Here is a 21,899-nt window from a genome sequence, read left to right as displayed (position 1 = left end):
TGTGGAATTTAAGAAACAAAACAGAAGACCCGAGGGGAAGAGAAGAAAAAATAAAACAAGATGAAATCAGAGAGGGAGACAAACCATAAGAGACTCTTAATTGTAGGAAACAAACTGAGGGTCACTGGGGTAGAGGAAGGTGGGTGGATGGGGTCTCTGGGTGATGGATATTAATGAGGGCATGTGATGTAATGAACACTGCATATCATATAGGACTGATGAATCACTGAAGACCTCTATCTCTGAAACTCATAATACATTATATGTTAATAGATTGAAATTAAAGAAAATAAACATTTAAAAAAACAAAACTTGTTTGAATGACAGTTCATCCCATGTTTATGCCTCATTGTTGTATATTTTGAATTATTTTAATCACTCTACTCCTACCCTTCAAGTACCCAAAAGAGGTGATAAGTACCTTGAAGTCAAAAGAAACTGCCCTAGGTTATCATTTTCTGTGTCCTTGACACACAGTTAAAGACTTAGGGGACTTACTTTCTTCTTAACAATTAAAGGCTTAACAAAAGCTCATTAACATTAATTTCCAGGAAAGACTGAGTACTTTTAAGGCCCAAGGATAAGATGGTGGAGCCTATAATCTAGGAGGGAGGCCCACAGTCACTTGTAAATCACAAGTTATATATAATTATAAACTGTAAAGTAATAATTATAAGCTGTAAAGTAGATGCATATTGCTATAAAAGCTTTTGACTGGGAAACTTAAGGAAGTTAAGTTTGAGACAACATCTGAATAATGAGTAACAGTTAAGTAGGAAAAGACATATAGAAACCTTATTAATACGATTTCCCAAACTCTCCAGCAACCCTTCCTGTGTACTGGTTTAATGAGTTACTTACAAGTATTCCATATGCTGTTTTTATTGGAGAAAGCTAAAGCTTATGTTTTATGTTTTCATTTTTAGGTATTTTACCAAAAAAAAGGGAATGTTTTATTTAGCTTTTTTTTTTAAATTTAGCTTATGCATCTCAGCTGCCCTCTTTGAGAAATCCTTTCTTTTTTTCTCTTTGAGAAATCCTTTCTTTCTTTCTTTCTTTCTTTCTTTCTTTCTTTCTTTCTTTCTTTCTTTCTTTCTTTCTTTTCTTCTTTCATTTGCTTCCTTGCTCCCTTGCTTTTCCTTAAGCCTTCTTGTTCTCAATTCTTTTTCAGGGGATCTTCTCAGGCATATGATTTCAGATTATACATTCATTGAACCCCCATCTCATTTTTGTATGCATATTCTGTTCTGACTTCTTTGTATAATAACAGTACTCTGGAAGTATGTATAGCAACAAAATCTGATGCTGTTTTTTTATGTGTTTTTCATCCATATGCATGATTCTTAAGTAGCATAGTGATAACTCAGAAACAACTTCTAGATGTAGCAAATGTTTTCATAAGACCACCTTATGGGTTCAGTGTATATTCTTTGAGTATTTTTTGATATATTCTAATTATAGGCATCTATATAATTTTTATTTTATAAAATTTGAATTATCATATTTTATGCATACTTTTTAATGACCTATTACTTGATGCTTAATCATGTAATACAAATGACAATCAACAAAATGACCTTTGTAGAGGTTTGCAAAAATCTATTCTCTACTACTATTTTTTATTGCTTCTTTTGGAATTCACTTAAGAGATCATTAGTAGCTCCAAGGAAAAGTGTCTCACTTAAGATTAGTCTGGATTCACTCATTTGTATTATTTTCACAGCCATGTAGAAAACTTAAAAAAGAATCCATTTTTTGGTGAACCAAACCTTATATCATCTGAGCTATAAGAAATTTATACAGATTTGTAACAAGATCAAATTATAATATTTGGAATTTTGAGAGTACCAAGGAACAAGTCCTCAACAGATTTCGTGAATCGGTTACTCTTGACCTTAGCTTGATGCTTAGCTGAACTTGATAAGCATATGTCATCTTAGCATTGTTTTTAGATTCATTACTTTATCTTCATAGTTAAGAAAGCGAGTTAACTGGTTTTGCACAATTAGGACTCTGAGAACTTCACTGATGTGAACTGATGGCTTTAAAATGATAATTGCTAGAAACCAGTTTCTTATATCATCCCTTGTATTCACTGTCTTCACCCATCATGATTACTATGTCAATGACAGAAAACTCTCTTTCAACTTAAAAGCCAGATATGTTCTTAAATGAAAATTCCCATTATTCTATTCACTGTTTCTCTAGTTATACAAGTGTTTTAGAATTTTGTACAAGACATTATATTATGACACTAGTGGCTGATTTGAAATTTGATTCTCTGTGAATTTTATCATGTTACTTATTGTTGAACATTATACTTCAGTGTCTTGAGCTTGGGTGTGTGTTTTCAGTATTCATTTCTAAGTTGAGTTATCTTACTTGTGTCTTTAACTTCACACTCATTTTATATGCATTATATTTCATTTATTCGTACATATTTTTTGATAAAGGCAGTACATGCCAGGCACTGTTCTAAACCATGGGAATACTGTGATGTTAAAAATTTATTAACTCATGAACTTACATTCTAGAGGAGGAAATAGACAATAAACAAGAAAAATAGCTATGATATTAGATGGTGATAAGTTCTGAGCGAAATTTCAATAAGAAAAAGGAGATTAGTTTAGTTGGGGTGAGAAAATGGAGTATTGAATGTTGTATGGGGTGGTCAGAGAAGACCTCACTGAAAAGGTGACATATGCTGAAAGACTGGAGCAAGTAAGGGAGCCGTTACCCGTACGACCATCTGAGGAACTATTCAAGCAGCAAATTCAAACTCCCTGAGTAAGGAGTGTGTATAGTGTGTTTCACTAAAATTATGTGGCTGGAGGGAAGCTGGGAGAGGGGTGGGTAGTGGTAAGAGATGATGTAAGAGAGATGACAGAGGACAGATGAGTCTCAGAGACCACAGTAAGGACTTTGGCGTTTATTCTGAGGGAAGTAAGAATATAAGCAAAGTAATGGAATGATCTGCTGTAACAGGATCACCTGATGCTATGTTGACAGTAGACAAAAGGAAGACAAAGGGAAGAGACATATGGATTTTTAACTTATTTTTTTTTAAGATTTTATTTATTTGAGACAGAGAGCCTAAGCCGGGAGGAGGGTCAGAGGGAGAGGGAGAAGCCGACTTCTCGCTCCATGGAGCTCTATCCCAGGACCCTAGGAATCAGACCTGAGCGGAGGCAGTCACTTAACCAACTGAGCCACCCAGGCGCCCCTATGTTTTTAGCTTTATGGGGGAATGAATTGTCAGTAATTATTGACTAATAGAATTGTATGTAAGTGTACAACATGATGATTTGATACACATTGTAAAATGATTACCAGGATCAAAACCATTAACACGTCACAGTTAACGTTAAATACTTTTCTTGTACGCATGGTCAGAATGCTTAAGATTGACTCTCCGCAACTTTCAAGCATATAATACTGTATATTTGGTTGAAATATCCCCATTGTTACTATTGTTATGCATTACATGTCTATGAACTTTTTCATTTCTTTATTTTTTAATCAGTTTAATGTAAGAATGGCTTTCAGGATATCTGATTATTTATAGATAATGATTATTCCTTGAGAAAAGGTAATTTACACTTTAAGTATTCTTTGAAAATGTTTCTTCTTCTTTATCTGGATATGGAATTATTTTTGTAACCCAAGGATTATTATTGCTTTAGTGATTTAATAATTGAACGTGTACCAGTGCCATATACTGAGCAAAGGGGTTTGTATGTTGATACTTGGTCAAGCCTCATACTTACTCTTTGAGGAGATCCAAATATTATTTGTTTCACCGACGAATAAACTGAATGCTGAGAGAACTTGCTTAGCACATTGCATGACTAATAATAGATTAGTGTCTTCATTATGAAATATTCTTAAGCATCATTGTTAATATATCATAGTAGGTCTGGCCGGTGTATTCAAAAATTCTTCAGGCAACTTATCAACAGTTGCCCTGAATTTACTCTAACACAACCTGCCCTGAATTGAATGATATTCTATGATTAGTTTTACAGTAAACTAACTCCTGTTTGTCCCTTACTTGATAAAACAAATGTCCATTTAAAGGTGGTATATAAATCAGATTCTGGTAAATTGAATCTTACTTTTTGCTATGGAAAAGGAACCTTAATTTCTTTTTTTATCTTTTAACTAAGAAAATAATCTTCCAATGATATAAATAATATCCAAATTTAGGTACGTTTTAAATATTCTTATTTCTTAACATAGAGTTTTCTTAGAGCACATTCATATTGGTATCTGTATACATCACCTGCATATATATGGGCAACCTTTGTGAACTATCAGAAGTTTTTATTCTATTACTTTGCATTCCAGTGCTTCCTGCATTGAAAGGTGTGACCAGTAAGATATTTTTTATTTGCTAAATGTATTGCTATCAGTTCATCCATATGACCTGCTTGCCTATTTGAAATATAAATACAGGGAAAGGGAATGTGACAGAGTCTGAGAAAATGTTACTTATCAGATGTTATGAAATCACAAAGTGCAAGATTTGAGCATGCCGGTATTTGTAGTTTTGTCACTGTGCATTTTCTTTCTTTGTCAGTGGTGTGTAAGATGACTAGGTGCTTTTGGTGAAAGAATAATGTGTGAATAACCCCATCATAGAAATACCAATTGCTACTGTATTGATAAGGAGGAAATGGTGATCTTTTATTTTTACTTTTACCATCTGATCCTAGTATCAAGTATATTCACACTATTGTTGTGCAACGATAGTTTTTCTTAGTGGAACTTAATTTATTACTGAATGGAGTCTTGCTGAAGCAATGTCTTCATATTTATTCTTCTTTATTGTTTTTTTTTTTTCTCCAGAATCTATATCGATTTGAAGGCACTGGTTTTTCAAACATTCCTCAACTTATAGATCATCACTATACAACGAAACAGGTCATCACTAAGAAGTCAGGTGTAGTTCTGCTGAATCCTATTCCTAAGGTAAGTACATTTGTGTGTATATGTATATATTTATAAGTTTCTTAGATTATTTATAAATGTTTGGAAACCAGAGGGCTTTGTGATTACCAATGACACTAATGTTGAAGCATAGCATTTCCTTGGTTTTCTTAAGGTAGGCTGCCTTTTTAATCAGCATTTGCTGAGTTACAAATGGCCTATTCTTTTTTTTTTTCTTCCCAGTTTTCCTTGAAAGATTTGAGGCTTTCTTTCTTACCTTATAAGGTTTTGACTTTGAGTGCAGTTTATAAGAGATTTTAAGATGCAGAAAGTCAAAGAATATGTCCAGCAATTATGAGTGAAATAGAATTTTAATTTTGGAGGTTAAGTTTACAATATATTATAAAGAAGTTTTAAAAACTACCTTACTTTTCTCAAATATAATAAATCATAAGTTTCTTATGTGGGGCTGGCAGGTAGCTAGCTAGGTGAGAAATTGTTCTAGGTAACTTTTACCTCTAAGATCTAGCACAGAACACATTACTTCCATGTGCTTTAGGAGATTTGTGAGGTAAACAGTGGGTATGAAGATGGTTTGTGTTTTATGGTAAAACCTGTGGGGCCTGGCTCAAAGTAGAGCAATAGAGCTGGCTTGGCCTCTAAGTACTTTTGATGTATCAGAACTTGAACTGGGGTAGTCAAGAGTCCTTTTCTTTGAGGCCAACTACTATGAAGTACAGCAGAGGGATAAACAGCCATAAAATCTGGTAGGTTAATACCTGCTAATTCAATTTTTATATATCTAAGGATGACTTTTAATATGAAGCAAGCGCTATTCCCAAGAATGCTAATGTGTAATCCAGATTCAGCTAAAGAAATTAAAAAAAAAAAAAAAAAGCAACAGTTATACTATCCTTTGTTAGTCTAGAACTCATGTTGTATTACTCGGTCATCACTGAGGGGCTGAGCCTAAACCTTCCTTTCACAGAAGATTTTGACACTAATTCTGTGGCTAAGAAATTGGCCTTCTTGCCCATTTTTCTAGAATTATAAGATTGGCTCTATTTTCATTTGTATTTTTCCATTTGCTATTACCCCCATTTCAATTTCAGAAACCCCTATAAAAATTCTGTTAGTTTGAAACAACTTGTCATGTTTTTCTCTAGGAAACAGAGAACTCTGTCAATGTTTCTTCCTCCATCAATGAATGAATAACTGCTGTTGTTCTGCAGAATTCCAGTTCTTTTCTTTGCCTAAGATGATCTACTCCTGCCACTCCATTTACTATTTATATACCAGAGACTTACAAACTTATATTTTTAGCTTACATTTACTTTTTCCTGAAAGACATAGACTTTTCTACTCTTTATGTAAAACTGAGTTTAACTCCAAACTTTGTTTTTTCCTTTTTCAATAAATGGCACAAGTATTCCCCACTATCCAAAAATAGAGCGTTCCTGCGAAATCTTTTGTAAGCCAAATAACATAAAACACAGAAGCAATTACCGTTTCACAAAAGCAAAAATCCTCTTTGAATTTCTTTTAGTTAGCAAACATAGGTGCTAATATAAGTCTTTTGTAAAAGCAGAGTGGCATAAAGCAAACATTTGGATAATGAGGGAGCTTGTACCACCCAATAGCTGCTCAAACCAAAAATGTAGGGGGTTGTCTTCAACATCTCCTCTGCCACTGCCCTCCCTCTGTCCCTTAAATGACAGGAGTTTTGTATACTTACTGGTACATGCAAAAGTATGAACTTTAATTCCGGTATAATTCCAGCATGAAATAAAATTCAGCACAGTGAGAATACTTCTTACCCCTGTTAGGTCAACAAGATATGCAACTGGGTTTTCAGAGATATTGATATCCTGTTTTACAGCCAACCAAATATTTGCATTTCCTACTTGCTGAGCCAGGTCTAAATTGAGAGACCAAAGCCATAAAAGAGGCGCATAAAAATGCAGATCTGGGCTTGAATAAGAATATATAATTTCAAATAAAGCTATATCCTTCTCTATATAAAATTTTCCATGAATCGAGCCTAGATAAATGGAGTAGATTCTGTGGACTGTTACATGGCCAATTATTCTCTTTCTCCCAAACCCCCAACACTGGCTGTGGAGCTGATTGTCTCATCATTTTATATAGCAGTGTGCTATGAAAATAACTGTAGACTGAAAACTAGAGAAAATTAAGGAGCTATGTATGATTGTTTTATGAGGTAGAAATTTTGAAGTTTATCTAGCCGACTATTAACCTGATCTACAGTGCTGGTATTTGAAATAGGCAGATCATTATCTGTTTGTTGTAAATATTATTATGCACATTATTTAATGAATCATATTATGCTTTTAAAAGAAAATCACAAAGCAGAGGTTGTGACAGTTGGGCAGTTTTCAATTATGAGTGAAGAACAAATTGATATGGATTTTATTATGGTGGTATTATCTGTTATGTATCTTCCTTTGAGAAATTATTTATACTCTTATAATGGGAATCTATTTCCTGATTTAATTTGTGTAAGAAGTTAATGTCTTTGACCATATAATATGCTGTAAAACATCTCATTTCCATCTTACCAAGACTTCATTTTTAGCCTCCATAAAGAGTGCTATTTTGGTCTCAATATAATTTCTGTTTATAGCAACTTACTGCTTACTTCCTATTTATTTTATTCCTACCCATGAAAATACAAGTATATCATCATGCTGCCTAACTGGAGGACACGGTGGCCAAAGGATTCTCTTACTTATCTTTAGAAGTACAGAAAACTAGACAATCTAGAATTAGGTTTTTTTTTTTTTTTTTTTTTTTAGAATTAGGATTTATTTAGCTTTCTCGGGATGATAAAGCTCGTGGGTGCCCGAGACAGCCCTCCCTTACTTTCCCCTGGCAGATTTCTCCTGTGCTGCTTCCCAAAGCTGGTGAAAACGTATGGAAGACGCAAGACATTGTTGTAAACAGGGATTATTGATCACCCAGCACCTCCCTTCTTATGTTAGCGAGCACACTGGCTATGCACAGAGTCCATCCTGGGTCAGTTTCTATTTCTATCACTTATTACAGAGGCCTTTTCTGACTATCTTGTGTGAAATAACACCTTACGCCCTTTGGTTCCACTCTTCTCCTTCTTCATATCTGTTTGCTACAATTGTGTATGCTTGAAATTATTTCATTTGATGTATTTTTACTTGTCTGTCTTCCCCAAGTAGAATGTAAATTCCAGTAAGGCCCAGAATTACTTTTAACAATTAGTGCAGCTGTAGCCCCATGCCTAGAACAGTGTTCTCCCATAGTAGGTGTTCAGTAAATAGTTGTTGAAGCATTGAATTCATTGAGCAATTGCTAGAAACCAGGTACTTGCTGAGCTTTTCATATGCATTATCTCATTTAACCCTTACATATTCCTACGAAGTATTATAATTAGCCCCATACAAAGTTAGTGTTGTTTTTAACCTCAGACAATGTTATGAATGAGGAGCTGAAGCTTAAAAATCATAACTGACTTGCACAAGATGACACAATAGGTAAGAGGCAGAGCTGAGATGGGAGCCTATGGTCTTACCTACTATCTGTCTAGACTGTGGAGAACAGACTTCAGAGACTAGAATAAACTGCTTATTCTAAGGAACAAGGGTGTGGATTTAAGGAAAAGGAAGTATCTTTGATTCCATAAAATGTTAAGTTGAAAAAGGCTGTAACGTCAAAAACTGTACTACGGGTCTTTTTGAAAGGAAAATCAATAAACAGTAATACTGGGTGATAGAGCTGGGACTTGAGGTAAAATATAGGGCTTGATAAGGTGTAGTTAAGAAAGACACCTAGTTCAACTTTACCATTTAAACAGTGACTTGAAAGTTTATTTACCTTGTTAAGTTTGATATTTCTTCAGATTTAGCTTTTTTTTTTTTTTAAGAAATTTCTTTCAGAATGGAAATTAAAGTTCATGAATAAATTCAGGTGAGTTAAGGCAATGAGCCATTAAGAACTCTAGAACTCTGAACTTCAGACAAATGAGTTGCATGCCAGCTGAAATCAGGTACTTACAGCTTTTCATCAGAATTTAGTGCAGGAGGCCAGAGAGTAGAAGTAGATCTTTGCAGAGAGTAAGTCTTTCTGTGACAGACAGGTTTGAGACAACAGCTTTCATGTTGGATACAGGCAAGCAAAGAACAGTTCATACAAGAGAAAACTGTACTTTTAATTAGACCCTCTCTTCACGCTGTTAGTTTCAGGTCACTTAAAGACTGTTTATGTAGCTTGTTAAGTAACATAGCTTGCTTCGTCCAGTATTACTGCTTAATGATTTTCCTTCTCTAGAGGCTTCTGATACAGTTTTTGATCCGTTGAAGTCTTTTCAGTTTACCATTTTGTGGAATGAAAGAGACTTATTTTTCTTTAAATCTATATCCATAGTCTTTAATTACGTAATTAGATTGTGAAAATAATTTAAAATTTTAATGAAGACTGGAAAGTATATGTGATTTAGTATTTATTCATCTAACAAATATTTCCTTAACACACACACACACACACTCTCTCTCTCTCTCTCTGCTGCGCAGTGATCTACATACTATGTCAGAGTGCAATAAATGCTATGAAATGAAACCTGTTAAGATAATGACCTGGGGATCCCTGGGTGGCACAGCGGTTTGGGGCCTGCCTTTGGCCCAGGGCGCGATCCTGGAGACCCAGGATCGAATCCCACATCGGGCTCCCAGTGCATGGAGCCTGCTTCTCCCTCTCCCTCTGCCTGTGTCTCTGCCTCTCTCTCTCTCTCTGTGTGACTATCATAAATAAATTAAAAAAAAAGAAGAAGAAGAAGAAGATAATGACCTGAGTGTGACAATGAGGTCAGGGGTTGGGTGGCGTGTGTGTGTGTGTGTGTGTGTGTGTGTGTGTCAGTGTGTAGGGGCAGCTGCTTTTTAAAAACGTTGTGATCCAAGCAGGAAGGCCTCCTAATGAATTTTGAAGAGAAATGTGAACCAAACCAAGGACTTCTCTGTATGGTTATACATTAAAGCCTTTAACAACACATCATGCTTACTGACCTATGAGAACAGATGCCAATTCTAAACCACTAGAACCATGCTGCTGCTTACTGGCTGGATTTCTTCCATGAGTGTCTGGGGGAAGAGTGTTTCTCGTTATGAATGAGGAGCTGCAGGAGCTAGTGTGGCAGGAACAGCGGGGTCGAATGGAAGAGTGATTGGAGGTGAGCACAGATTTGGATTAATTTAATAATTAATGTATATCATCTTAAAAGGCCAATTGTTTATTATGTAATTTAAGAAATTCCCTTCATTTGAATAGAAGCTCAGTGTAAAATTTTATAACGTTGCATAGTGAGTCCCTTCAAAACAAAAGATCTATGTTTAATAGTGCTAGTGAATTTCAAGGGAATATTTTTGCAATAATATGGCCGCCTACGTAAATTAGAGTAAAACATATGTTATTAATTTCTAAAAACTTTTCTCCCCAGCCCATTGTTATTTTTCAGTTTTTGTATTGCTTGATTTTTGCCCCTCCCCCCTATACCAACCAGTTAGCTCAATTCTGACACTACCTGAAGATAGAATCAGCTCCATAATTTAAGGACTTAATTCTACTAGACCGTCCCACCTCCTCTGCCCAAATTCAGATGCCAGTCTTCAGGTTGTCACCTGTGCTTCTGACATACTGGTGATAGATTGGAGTTTCCAATGACCCTGTCTGTAGGTTCAATTAATTTGCCAGAGTGCCTCCCAGAACTTCAAAAAACAGTCTACTTAGTAGATGACCAGTTTAATATGAAAGGACATAATTCAGGAACAGCCGGATGTTTGAGATTCATGTGAGACAAGGTATATGAGAAGGGGATTGGCACTTTCTTGATTTCTAAGGGTACAACTGTTTGCGAATTTCCACACCATTACCAACTTGGAATCTCTCCCTAGCCTGTCTTTCTGGGTTTATATGGAGGTTTTATTAATGGGCATGATTAATTAAATCATTGAGCACTGGGGCTTGAACGCAATTTCTAGCCTCTCTTCCCTCCCCTGAGGTCAAGGGGGTGGGACTGAAAACTCCAACCCTCAAATCACAGGGTAAGTTTTTATGGCAACTAGCCCTATCCTTAGGTTACCTAGAAGCCAGCCAACTGTCACTTGTTAACCTAACAAAAGACACCTTTATGGTTCTCAGCATTTAGGAATTTCCAAGGGTGTTAGGAGCTCTGTGCCAGAAATAAAGACAAAGGCAAAATACAATTTCTTACTATAAATCATAATATCACACTCAGTAATATTTTTTAAGAGGCATCTAGCTAGCTGTGCTTTTGCAATTAATCCTCTTATGCTGTCAATTTGTATAGGATTTTTAAAAAGTGCTGTCTGTTTAAAAATGTGAAGATAAATAAGTGAGATTTTTTTTTTTTTTTAGCTCTTGAAAATGAAATTTAGCATGTCAAATTAGATTTCCAATTATGGAAGCCACAGTTTGGGGGAAAAAAACTTCTGATATAGAATGCTCACTGTTAAGATTCCTATTTAATTGCCTCTTAGATCAATTATTAGGTCTGTTAAGAGTAGAAGAACACAAAAAATTACAAAATGTCCTCCTCAGGATAAATTCATCAAGAATATAATAAATCTCCATGTGGACCTCTGAATTGAGCAGAAGGAATCCAATAGATTTTATTTATTTATTAGATAGAGACACACACAAAGAGACCAAGAGGGGCAGAGACACAGGCAGAGGGAGAAGCAGGCTCCATGCAGCGAGCCCGACGTGGGACTTGATCCTGGGACTCCAGGATCACGCCCTGGGCTGAAGGTGGTGCTCAACCACTGAGCCACCCGGGCTGCCCAGAATCCAATTTTAAATGCCAGTTTTCACTACACTCAACCATGTGATCTGGGGCAAGTCAACTGCCTACAGTAACCCTACATGGTTGTTGTAAACATCATGTAAGAGAATCCCCAGATATATGTTGGAAACTGTAAAATACCATATTCTTACTTTAAAAACTTTTTCACATGACAAATCACAACAGAGGGCAAATTTGGAAGATTTTAAATTATGAAGGAAGAAAAAAGACATTATTGGGTGCATAGTCTGTTGACAACACACTACTTGTATTATTTTATTAAATCTTCTCAACAACTGTGAATTGAGTATTATTATCCCTTTAAGGGAGGAAAGTCAGAGTTTGTAATTTATCCTGAATCATATTTCTTGTAAATTTTCAAGGTGTGTCCTAAAACTGATTCTGTTCCATTTATCATCTTTCTACTACAATCTCCACTGGCATCAATTATAATCTGTGGTCTCAGTCATGTCAGTAGTGTAACAACAACTTGTTTCTACACTCCAGTATTCTAGCACTAGGAAGTAACAGTAAACTTGACAGTTATGGTGTCATCCTTTATGAAAATTAGCCCAGCAGGAACTATATAACCTGTTGTGCGCGGTAGCTTTGAAACTTTCAGCCTTCATTTAGCATCATCTGGGAAGTTGTATTAAACTTGGGTTTTAGACTTGATCCATTTAGTAAAATAAAAGAAGCCTGTCAAACGACACATAACATGTAGACTGACTTCCAGTTTCTTATCTCAAACTTGACCAGCAGTTAATTTAAGGAAGAGCAATGTTAGACTCAAAATTAATAGGCCCTGGAGACCTCTGATCTTCTTTAAATGACCTCTCAGGAGTATTTTATCATCAGCCTACCTCATACTTTCTTAGATATTATGGTTTTTTTTCAGTCTAAGGAGCTAAGTTTTTCAGTAATCATTCCATATATATATTTCTTATTTACCTTGTAAATATTTTAGGGATGATTGGAACAGGTAGATGAATCATTCACTGGAATTTTTTAAATGCAAGTAGAAGGCCAGATTTCGTGTTTATAGCACAAACATTGCCCAAAGTGTGTCATTTCACCATTTTAAAGTATTAATGGGACGTTTCTATGTGCACAGGACCAGAGAAGCATGTAGAAACATACAAGAAATTATATAGGAGGGTTTCTGGCATAAACTTGGTTGATGACTTCGCAATTTTTACCCCATTCCCTGCTGGAAACCATAGCGAAGAGAACAACAAAAGCAAAATATCTATCAACTGCATTTTTCATGAAACTAAGAACCATGTATAACTTGATGAAGTTTTGGAATATAGGTCTGGTTGGGGGAGGTCTGGAGATGACGACCAAGAAAGAATTCTTGAGACGTCTTTGGTGCAAAATGATGGTTTTATTAAAGCTCTGGGATAGGACCCGTGGGCAGGAAGAGCTGCTGCCCTGGGCCTGTGAGGGGTGGCTGATTATATACCTGGGAGTGGGAGGGGTTTAAGGATAGCGTCCTCTCTAAAGAATTTTGGAAGCAAGGTTTCCAGGACCTTGAGGGGCCGGCTATTGTTGGGAAAGGTCATTTATTACCATCTAATAAAACCTGAGCTATGAGGTGGATATCGATGGGCCATGTGCTTGGGGGATGATCACCAATACGTATCTTGGGGGGTAGAGATAAAGGAAATTTCTAAAGGAATTTATATATGTTAAAGTAGACTTACAGGCTCCTGGGGTGAAGCTAAGATTGCCTCTTGCCCTTAGAAAAGTCTGAACATCCGGGCAGGTGAGACCATCGAGGAATGTCCCTCTGCCTGTTTCAGGGACTTGTCAGTGTGCGGTCCTGGGCTCGTGCCTTGTCCTCAGCTAGTCCTCTGTTCCCCCATCATAATTCACCGACTTCAAAGTACATGTTATGGTAACCAACCTTGATTGGGCAGAAATTGTATAGCACAAAGTTAAGACATCTTCAGATAGCCCAGCTGCTCTCGATGTTACCAAGCTCCAGCAAAAATACCTTTTGAAAGAGGAATTTACCCTAAAGTTCTCAGGCTACATTCCTTGCTTGCATCAGTGAATGTGGGAAATGGGTGGGGAAAATAGAATTTTACATATAACTTAAGTTGATGCAGCCAAAGCTACACTTGGAAAAAAATTTAGAGCCTTAAATAGTTACATCATTAAGAAAGTGAAATAATTGAGTGAAGTATATAACTCAAAAAATTAAGAGAAACAAATCCACAATTAAGTAAAACAAAGCAGAAGGAATTAATAAAGATAAAAGCATAAAGGGATGAATTAGAAAAACAGAAAAAAAATATATAATAATAACTGCTTTTAAAAAGATCAGTACATAATTTAAAACATTTGTTAATTTAATGACGAGAAACCCATACCACAAAAGTACCAATCTCTTAATATACAAAGAGCCTCTAAAAGTTGTTTAAAAAGAGAGAGACAACCAAACAGAAAAATTGGCAAGGGGTGTGACCAAATCGCTCAAAAAATAAAACTGCAAATGTCTTTTAAGGATATGGCAAATAATTACTTCACTCAGTGGAATAAATGGAGATTAAAACTATAACGAGGTATCATTTTTTCACCTAGTAGATTGGCAAAACTCACAGTTTAATAACTCACTTTCTTGGCAAAGTTGTGCAGAAAAGGCTCTTAGATACTTTGGTAATGAGAGTATACGTTAGCGGAATCTCTGTAGAAGGCAAGTTGGCGAAATCATCAAAACTACAAAATATATATACCTTTGACTTAGTATTAACAATTCTGTAATCTATTCTTTAATTATATTTGTGTACATATGAAATGGTGTCAGTACAAGGTTAGTCACGCAGCATTGTTTGTAATATCAGGATATTGGAAATAATTGAAACCTTCATCAGTAGGTGTCTAGTTAAATCAACTATGTACCTCACCGAATGGAGAAGTGTAAATGAGGAAACTTTCTGTATACTCACTGAGACAACTCCAAAGTGCATTGTTAACACAAGAAACTAAGTTATAAAACAGACTTTATGTTACATTATCTTTTGTATAAAAATTGTAGAGAACATAAAATTATATGTCTGAATTACTTTTTAATGATAAAGAAACTTTAAAAATATATTCAAGATGCTGCTATTGATGATGATATCTAACAGAGGATAAATTTTTTGGTGGTTTTGATATCAGCAGAAGAGGTTTAAGGGAAACTTTTACTGTTTGCAATTATTTTATTTTACGGTTTAGATTTTATTTTTTGAAAATACTGTGAGTGTTTTATCCATTCAAAACGTAAATTAAAAAAATATTGAAACTGTGGTACCTGCCCTCAAGCAGTTACAATTTTTCAGGGAGATCGTTTAGTAAAAAATTATTGTTAGGGGACTCCTGGGTGGCTCAGCGGTTGAACGTCTGCCTTTGCTCAGGGCGCAATCCCCAGGTCCTGGGATCGAGTGCCACATCGGGCTCCCCGCATGGAGCCTGCTTCTCCCTCTGCCTGTGTCTCTGCCTCTCTCTCTGTGTCTCCCATGAATAAATAAATAAAATCTTAAAAAAAATAAAAAAATAAAAAAATATTGTTAAAAGGATAAAATATTCATCTTATGTGTTGTTAAAGTAGAAAAAACAATTTATAAAATAGTGTTAAGATAGTATCCCATTTTCAAAAAATGAAATGAGCATACACGTAGAAAATGTGTGTGTGTGTGTATATACAAAAAAGATGAGGGACCCCTGGGTGGCGCAGCGGTTTGGCGCCTGCCTTTGGCTCAGGGCGCGATCCTAGAGACCCGGGATCGAATCCCACATCGGGCTCCTGGTGCATGGAGCCTGCTTCTCCCTCTGCCTGTGTCTCTGCCTCTCTCTCTCTCTCTATCATAAATAAATAAATTAAAAAAAAAAGTTGAAAAACTGTACTCCAGAATATTATGATTATCTGATTATCTCCAGTAGAGGGGTTATGGATAATTTTCTTTTGGCTTAAGTTTGGTCTTTAAATTTTTGTCATTGAACATGTTATTATTTTGGTAACATTAAAATTTTTCTAAAAAAATATTATATAATAATGTTTAATAGAATACTACAGTGGTGTTTTTAAGACTCTCCCCCACCCCCATGCATAGAAAGAAATTGTATTTTATATTCAAACCCAGGACACACAGAATTATAAGTATTGATATGTATATATGCCTATGCCTGTAACAAGTTTTATAAAACAATTTTTTATGTTTCTTATACGTGATTCATTCTATTATCTTTTTAAAAAGTCTACATCCAAAAAATTGATTTTATGAAACTCAATTTGAAAAATACTCATATAAAAGTTTTTGGTTGTTTTAAAAGATTTTATGTATGTATTTGACAGCAAGAGAGCACAAGCACAAGGGGAGCAGCAGAGGGAGAGGGAGGGACAGCCTTCCCGCTGAGCAGGGAGTCCTGGGTAGGGCTCGATCCCAGGACCCCGATCATGACCTGAGCCGAAGGCACTTAGCTGACTGAGCCACCCAGGGGCCCCTATAAAGGTTTCTTAAAAACCAATAAAATTGATTTTTAAAGTACTAATATGTGCCAGTATGTATCAATTCAGAAGAAGAACAAATGGCCTAGGAATGGTTTACACAGGAAGCTGGACTTGAAGTTGGTCCTGAGGATTGGCAGAAGGAGTAGGGAAATCTCTTGTGGTTATAGTAAGGGAATAATCCAAGACATGGGAAATGATGGTAAGGGAATAATCTAAGACATGGAACTTGTTTTAAGGAAGTCCAGGTCAGTTTGACGGAAGCAGATGATTTAGAAAGGTGAGTAATCTTAAAAGTTTTGGCTAGGGATCCCTGGGTGGCGCAGCGGTTTGGCGCCTACCTTTGGCCAGGGCGCGATCCTGGAGACCCGGGATCGAATCCCACGTCGGGCTCCTGGTGCATGGAGCCTGCTTCTCCCTCTGCCTGTGTCTCTGCCTCTCTCTCTCTCTCTCTCTGTGACTATCGTAAATAAAAAATAAAAAAATTTAAAAAAATTTAAAAAAAATTAAAAAAAATTATAAAAGTTTTGGCTAAAGACAGACTTTTTTTAGATCACTGAATACCAAGATGAGGATTTATCTCTGGAAAATGTCATTCCACTGCAGATTTATAAGTGAGGGGTAAATATGAACTAAACATATCTAAGGCATAGTTGGTGATACCACATTCCCCACTAAAATGTTGAAGGCTAGCTAAGGCCTTTATTGGCACATTTAAAAACAAATCAATTTTTATCTTACCATGTTTCAGAAAGAATGTATATAGCCATAATCAAGTTATATTATAGTGAAAGATGTTAAAATAGAAATAAATTACTAGCACTGGTGAAAAAATAAGTAATGGCAGACATTTAACAACGTAAATAAAATACAAAATGCAGGCTCTTAATAACCTTTAATAATCTTTATGTTGAGCATGAAATTTAGGTGTAAACCATTACAGAAAAGAGTTCACTAGTTTTATGACTAGAGAGGAGGAAGGATATTAATTTGTTTAAAGTGAAGTTTTACTTACCAGTAAGTTCCAAAGGAAATTTCTCTCTTCGGATTTTAGATATAACAATGTCTTTGACAGCATTTCTGGAAAAGTTTAGGAAGACATTTCATTGGTTGCTGCTTTTAGTGTCCTTTAACAATAGCCAAAGGCATAATATAAAATACAACTTAATATAAAAAATTCTGCATCAGCATTTCTTTCTCTATTTTTAGTTTTTGCTGAATAGAATAGTAAAAATCTCTAGGACCCAGATTTATGATTAAAATATTAATAAAATTAGCATCAAATATATTAAAAAGTTTAAAGAAGTTCCAAAATACCAAAAGATTACCCCTATGACATTTACAAATATCTTAAGTATATACCCAAACAATGTAACATTTAGGTTAGTTTGTAGAAAATCTGCACACTGAGTGGAAAAAAAAAAAGTTTTTTCACATGGAATGGGGTATTGTTGAATTTTGTTTTCATTCACACTTTACCCAAACACAAAAAGTGCACAAATATTTTGCCCATAATTTATTTGAGAAATTATCTGTGCTATACAATTTAGTGGAGGATCATCATCTCTTTTTAATGTTTTTTTCAAAGCTTAGACAGTGAGAACTGATCTGATGTTTTAATGGACTAAAGAGTGAAAGCAAGAAGTCCCTACCAAGAAGAAGACCAAGGCACTCACTCTGACAGAGACTGTGTTTGATGTTGGCACTTCTGTAATCCAAACAGGAGAGAAGGGGTCAATAGAATAGAAGTGATATGGGAGGCCTTGGTTCTTTTTCTCCCAAGAGTCCAAGAATGAATCTCGCGGACACAGTAGAGTGAGTAAGGGACAGAAGTTTATTAAGTAAAGATACAGAGAAAGCTCTCTGGAGTGAGAGGGGTCCCGCCTGGGTTGCCACTGAGGGCCTGTAGAGTTAGTCTCTTATTGGAAGCCAATTAGGGATCCTAAATCCTTTTAATGTGTCCATTGACATCACCATTGAGTAAGGACTGGTGATAACATCCCTAATGACTAACTTCTTCTTTGGGGTCTAATTATTCTTTGGTCTCAAGTAGCTGTCATAACAAGACACCCTCCCCACCCACACCTAGGGCAGGGCGGTCTGGCTGTTTCCTTGATCCCTGGTTTCCTTACACCTCAGCATTTTGGGGGTTTTTGTGAGCCTGCTTCCCTGGCCCCCTACCCCAGCCCTGCCCAGCCCTGTTTGTCCCTAACTCAGGAGGGGCAACGAGAGGTAAGGTCAGGAGTGGATAGGGGTGTTGGTAAGAGGTAGAAGTACACCTACAAGAGGAGAATGCCATTTGCCTGCGTGTGGCTGGTCTCTTGAGCCACATCACCCTTCTCCTTCACAACTCTGCTCCTCCCCTCTCACTGGCCCCACAGCCTGAGGCCCGCAAAAGCTTCCCAGGTAGAAAACCTCCGAAAATGATGTGTAATTGCCATGTTAATTATTTGTCGACTTCACAGAGCGTAGATGTTCGTAAAGTATTCCATAAAAATATCCTCTTGTCTCACGCTCACATTAGACTCTGCAGGAGTTACAGCACTTCTTCATTCAGCCAGCTGTTGTTGTTTTGTCCGACACCCCATCAGCTAATAAGCCCCTTGGATCTAATAAGGATATTCCCACTCATTTTTGTGCATCTCAGTGTCTGATGCATAATTCAGTAAGTACTTGATGTTATTTTTGAGAAAATCTGGATATTTAATAAATACTTGTAATTTTTGAAAAACAATGTTATAACAGACTATATTTTAGAACAATCTAGAAATTTTATTTAGTTCTTAATGTTTCTAAAGTGGAGCGTGGTTGAGGTTAATGAGTGAGCTCCCTTTGGAAATAAGATAGGTTCTGTTTTGGTTCCATTTGTATAATAGTTCATTTCGCACATTTTTATTTTCTTCTTCTATGGTTTTATATTAGAAGTTACTTTTTCAAGGGGTTATCATGCTCTTAGCAAACTTCGTAACTGTTTTTAAGTAGAGAGGAAAATATTTCTGATGCACGCATACTCAGCTTGTCTGTATTTTATACTATTGTGAACCATGTTTGATTGGTTCCATAACATTAATTTAACACCTTGATGAGACTTCTCCCTGCTGTTAATTTAAAGCGGTCAAGCAATCTTACATAATATTTAATATTCCTTATTTGCAAATTACTGTCCTGTATTAACCTATTTCAAAACTGAAAATGAAATACAAGAACAGGCGTTGCTTGTTTTCACTTTTTAAATGAGCCATTTATCTTTCTTTACCGTATTAACAAAATTAGTGTTAACCTTCTGCTACGTTGTCCTTGAAGGGAAGAATTTAATTGTGCCACAAAAGACTTGTCCCACATCCTACTTTACTTTTCGTGGACAAAGTACACATGCTAAGAATTTCAATGACTTCAAGATAATAGCATTTAAATTAGAAAGACCAAGGACATTAAAAAGATATCTGCAAGTGATTTTTTAAAATGGGATGCCTCATTCATCTATGAGCCTTAGAGAAAATGAAACTTTAAGTTTTTCCTTCTGTTATTTATGTAATAACTGTTACATATATTAAAACTAGACCATTAAATGGTCAATGAGGTCTTATAACAGAAATACCCATAGAGAGAAATTATCTTGTGGGACATCCTGAAGCCTTTGATTGGTGACTATTTAATGAGAAATAGAATCAAGATCAGCAAAGTTCAGTTATAATTTCTTGTGTGTCTCTTAGTAATAAAGAACTCTCATGTTCAAATCATGGCCCTCGTTGTTTTGTGGTTTACCATACAGATATTTCCTCATGGTAAACCTAAGAGTTAATGATTTTTAACAATACTTTTTGGCAATGCTTATATTTTCTTTTGAGTAATAAATCTGTATTTTCTTTTTCCCCCTGGACTCACTTCAGTTGGTGACAGTAATACTCCTGTCTTTCTTTCTTTCTTTCTTTCTTTCTTTCTTTCTTTCTTTCTTTCTTTCTTTCTTTCTTTCTTTTTTCTGCAAAAAAGGTGATTTGATTTGATCTTATTTTTATAAAAGATTTTATTTACTTATTTGAGGGGAGGTGTGGAGGGGGAAGCAGACTCCCTGCTGGGCAGGGGTCCTGATGGGGGAACTTGATCCCAGGACTCTGGGATCATGATCTGCAACGAAGGTAGCTTCTTAACCAACTGAGCCAGTCAGGCACCCCAAACAAGTGATTTTATTGAAGCAAGTGATTTTACAGGACCCGTGGGCAGAAAGAGCTGCTAAACTGGGACTGTGAGGAATGGCTGATTATATACGTGGGAGTTGGGGGAGGTAAGGAAAAAGAGAAATATCCAAAGGACTTTTATATGCCAAAGAAGACTTAAAACATATTGGAGGCCTTGCTATTGTTAAGCTAAAGTTTTTCTCTCTAAGCATTAACATTGTTAGTTGGAAGTTTCCTGGAGAAAGTTATACCCTGCCTATCTCAAGTATTGGCCAATACTTGAGGTTATAATGAAAGTTAATTTTATTTACATTCCCTTCTGCCTTTCTTTTAGGGCAGCCAGGAGTCCCTGAGGAGTGGGGTGGGGCAGGGCAGAGTGGAGGGAGAGGTTTGGGGTGTCACCTTGTCCCTGCCTGCCTTCTGCTCCCTCATCATTTCCCCCATGTACATTTTTGAACCTTAAATCTTTAAGGTTGTTGAAGGCAAAAAGGTCTTACCTTCTCTAACTTCTCTAACTTCTTCCTGAATAGGGGCATAGAGATGTCTCTCCCTATGGGTCGTTAGTAGGGGTATTTATGTACATACTAATTACCAAAGTCAGAGGAGCCACTCCAAAGTAGACAACATATATGAACCTCCTCGAGTAGAAAGATCACCTGTCATCTGGAATTTATAACAGTGAAGGAGTCTTGGCAGCAGGCAGGGAGACCCCGGAATTGACAACAAAATAAAGTTAATGCTATTAGGAGAAAGAGAAGCCTAAATAAAAGACCTTTGATAGGTGACCATAATTTTTCTCCAAATCAACAAGATTTATAATCACTAAAGGAAAGAGAGATTGTTTAAAGCATCGATTTGAGTATATCTTTTAGCAATCTTGTTACATTTTAGTGATACCTGGAATATGTACATAACATTTAGTTTTTATGCTAGCACATGTTCCACGTTGTGCAGCAGTGCCATTCTATGCCATTCTATTTTATAGAACCGCTTTACACATTTGTGTTTACGTCAGTATTTAATAGAGAAATCCTATTTTCAGTGTCATTTAGGGCTTTGACCATATACTTATTAAGAGTTTCCAAGTACCAAAAGAGGGAACAAAGATGGATATTCGGTGGTCATACCAATGAAACACAAAACATGTCCACCATTGCTTTAAATTTGGAAGGTCGGCTGGGTTGGTAATGGTCTTAATAATGTGTCCTTACATCCAGGCAAACCCCAGAGTACAGCGAGCAGCCTCTCTAGCCTCGGGGAAGCTGTGGACACAGGTTGGAACTGCATAGGCATTGGGTCCTGGTAGGAGCCAGCCATCTGAGACTAGGCCTCCTTGAACTACAGTCAGCCTATTGGGTTTTGGAGGGCTATCTTTTAGATTTATGGGTGACTGCATGTTAGGCTTAGTTAAAAGGTGGTCACTGTGTGCTTGGCTAAAGGCTTTATGTACAAT

At 36.2% G+C, this 21,899-nt stretch overlaps 1 protein-coding gene across 9 annotated transcripts in view; it reads left to right on the top strand.

Annotated features, from left to right (window-relative positions):
* The window catches only part of FER (FER tyrosine kinase), a 434,834-nt gene that overhangs the window by 205,297 nt on the left and 207,638 nt on the right, over window positions 1–21,899 (top strand). For all 9 annotated transcript variants that reach the window (XM_025992805.2, XM_072736632.1, XM_072736630.1 and 6 more), the window contains one exon: window positions 4,849–4,971. In XM_025992805.2, the coding sequence (XP_025848590.1) occupies window positions 4,849–4,971 (123 nt within the window). The remainder of the gene's footprint in view (window positions 1–4,848; window positions 4,972–21,899) is intronic.

This window comes from Vulpes vulpes, chromosome 14, assembly GCF_048418805.1.
Source record: "Vulpes vulpes isolate BD-2025 chromosome 14, VulVul3, whole genome shotgun sequence".
Lineage (NCBI taxonomy): Eukaryota > Metazoa > Chordata > Mammalia > Carnivora > Canidae > Vulpes > Vulpes vulpes.
This window is presented reverse-complemented; position numbering and strand designations above follow the sequence as displayed.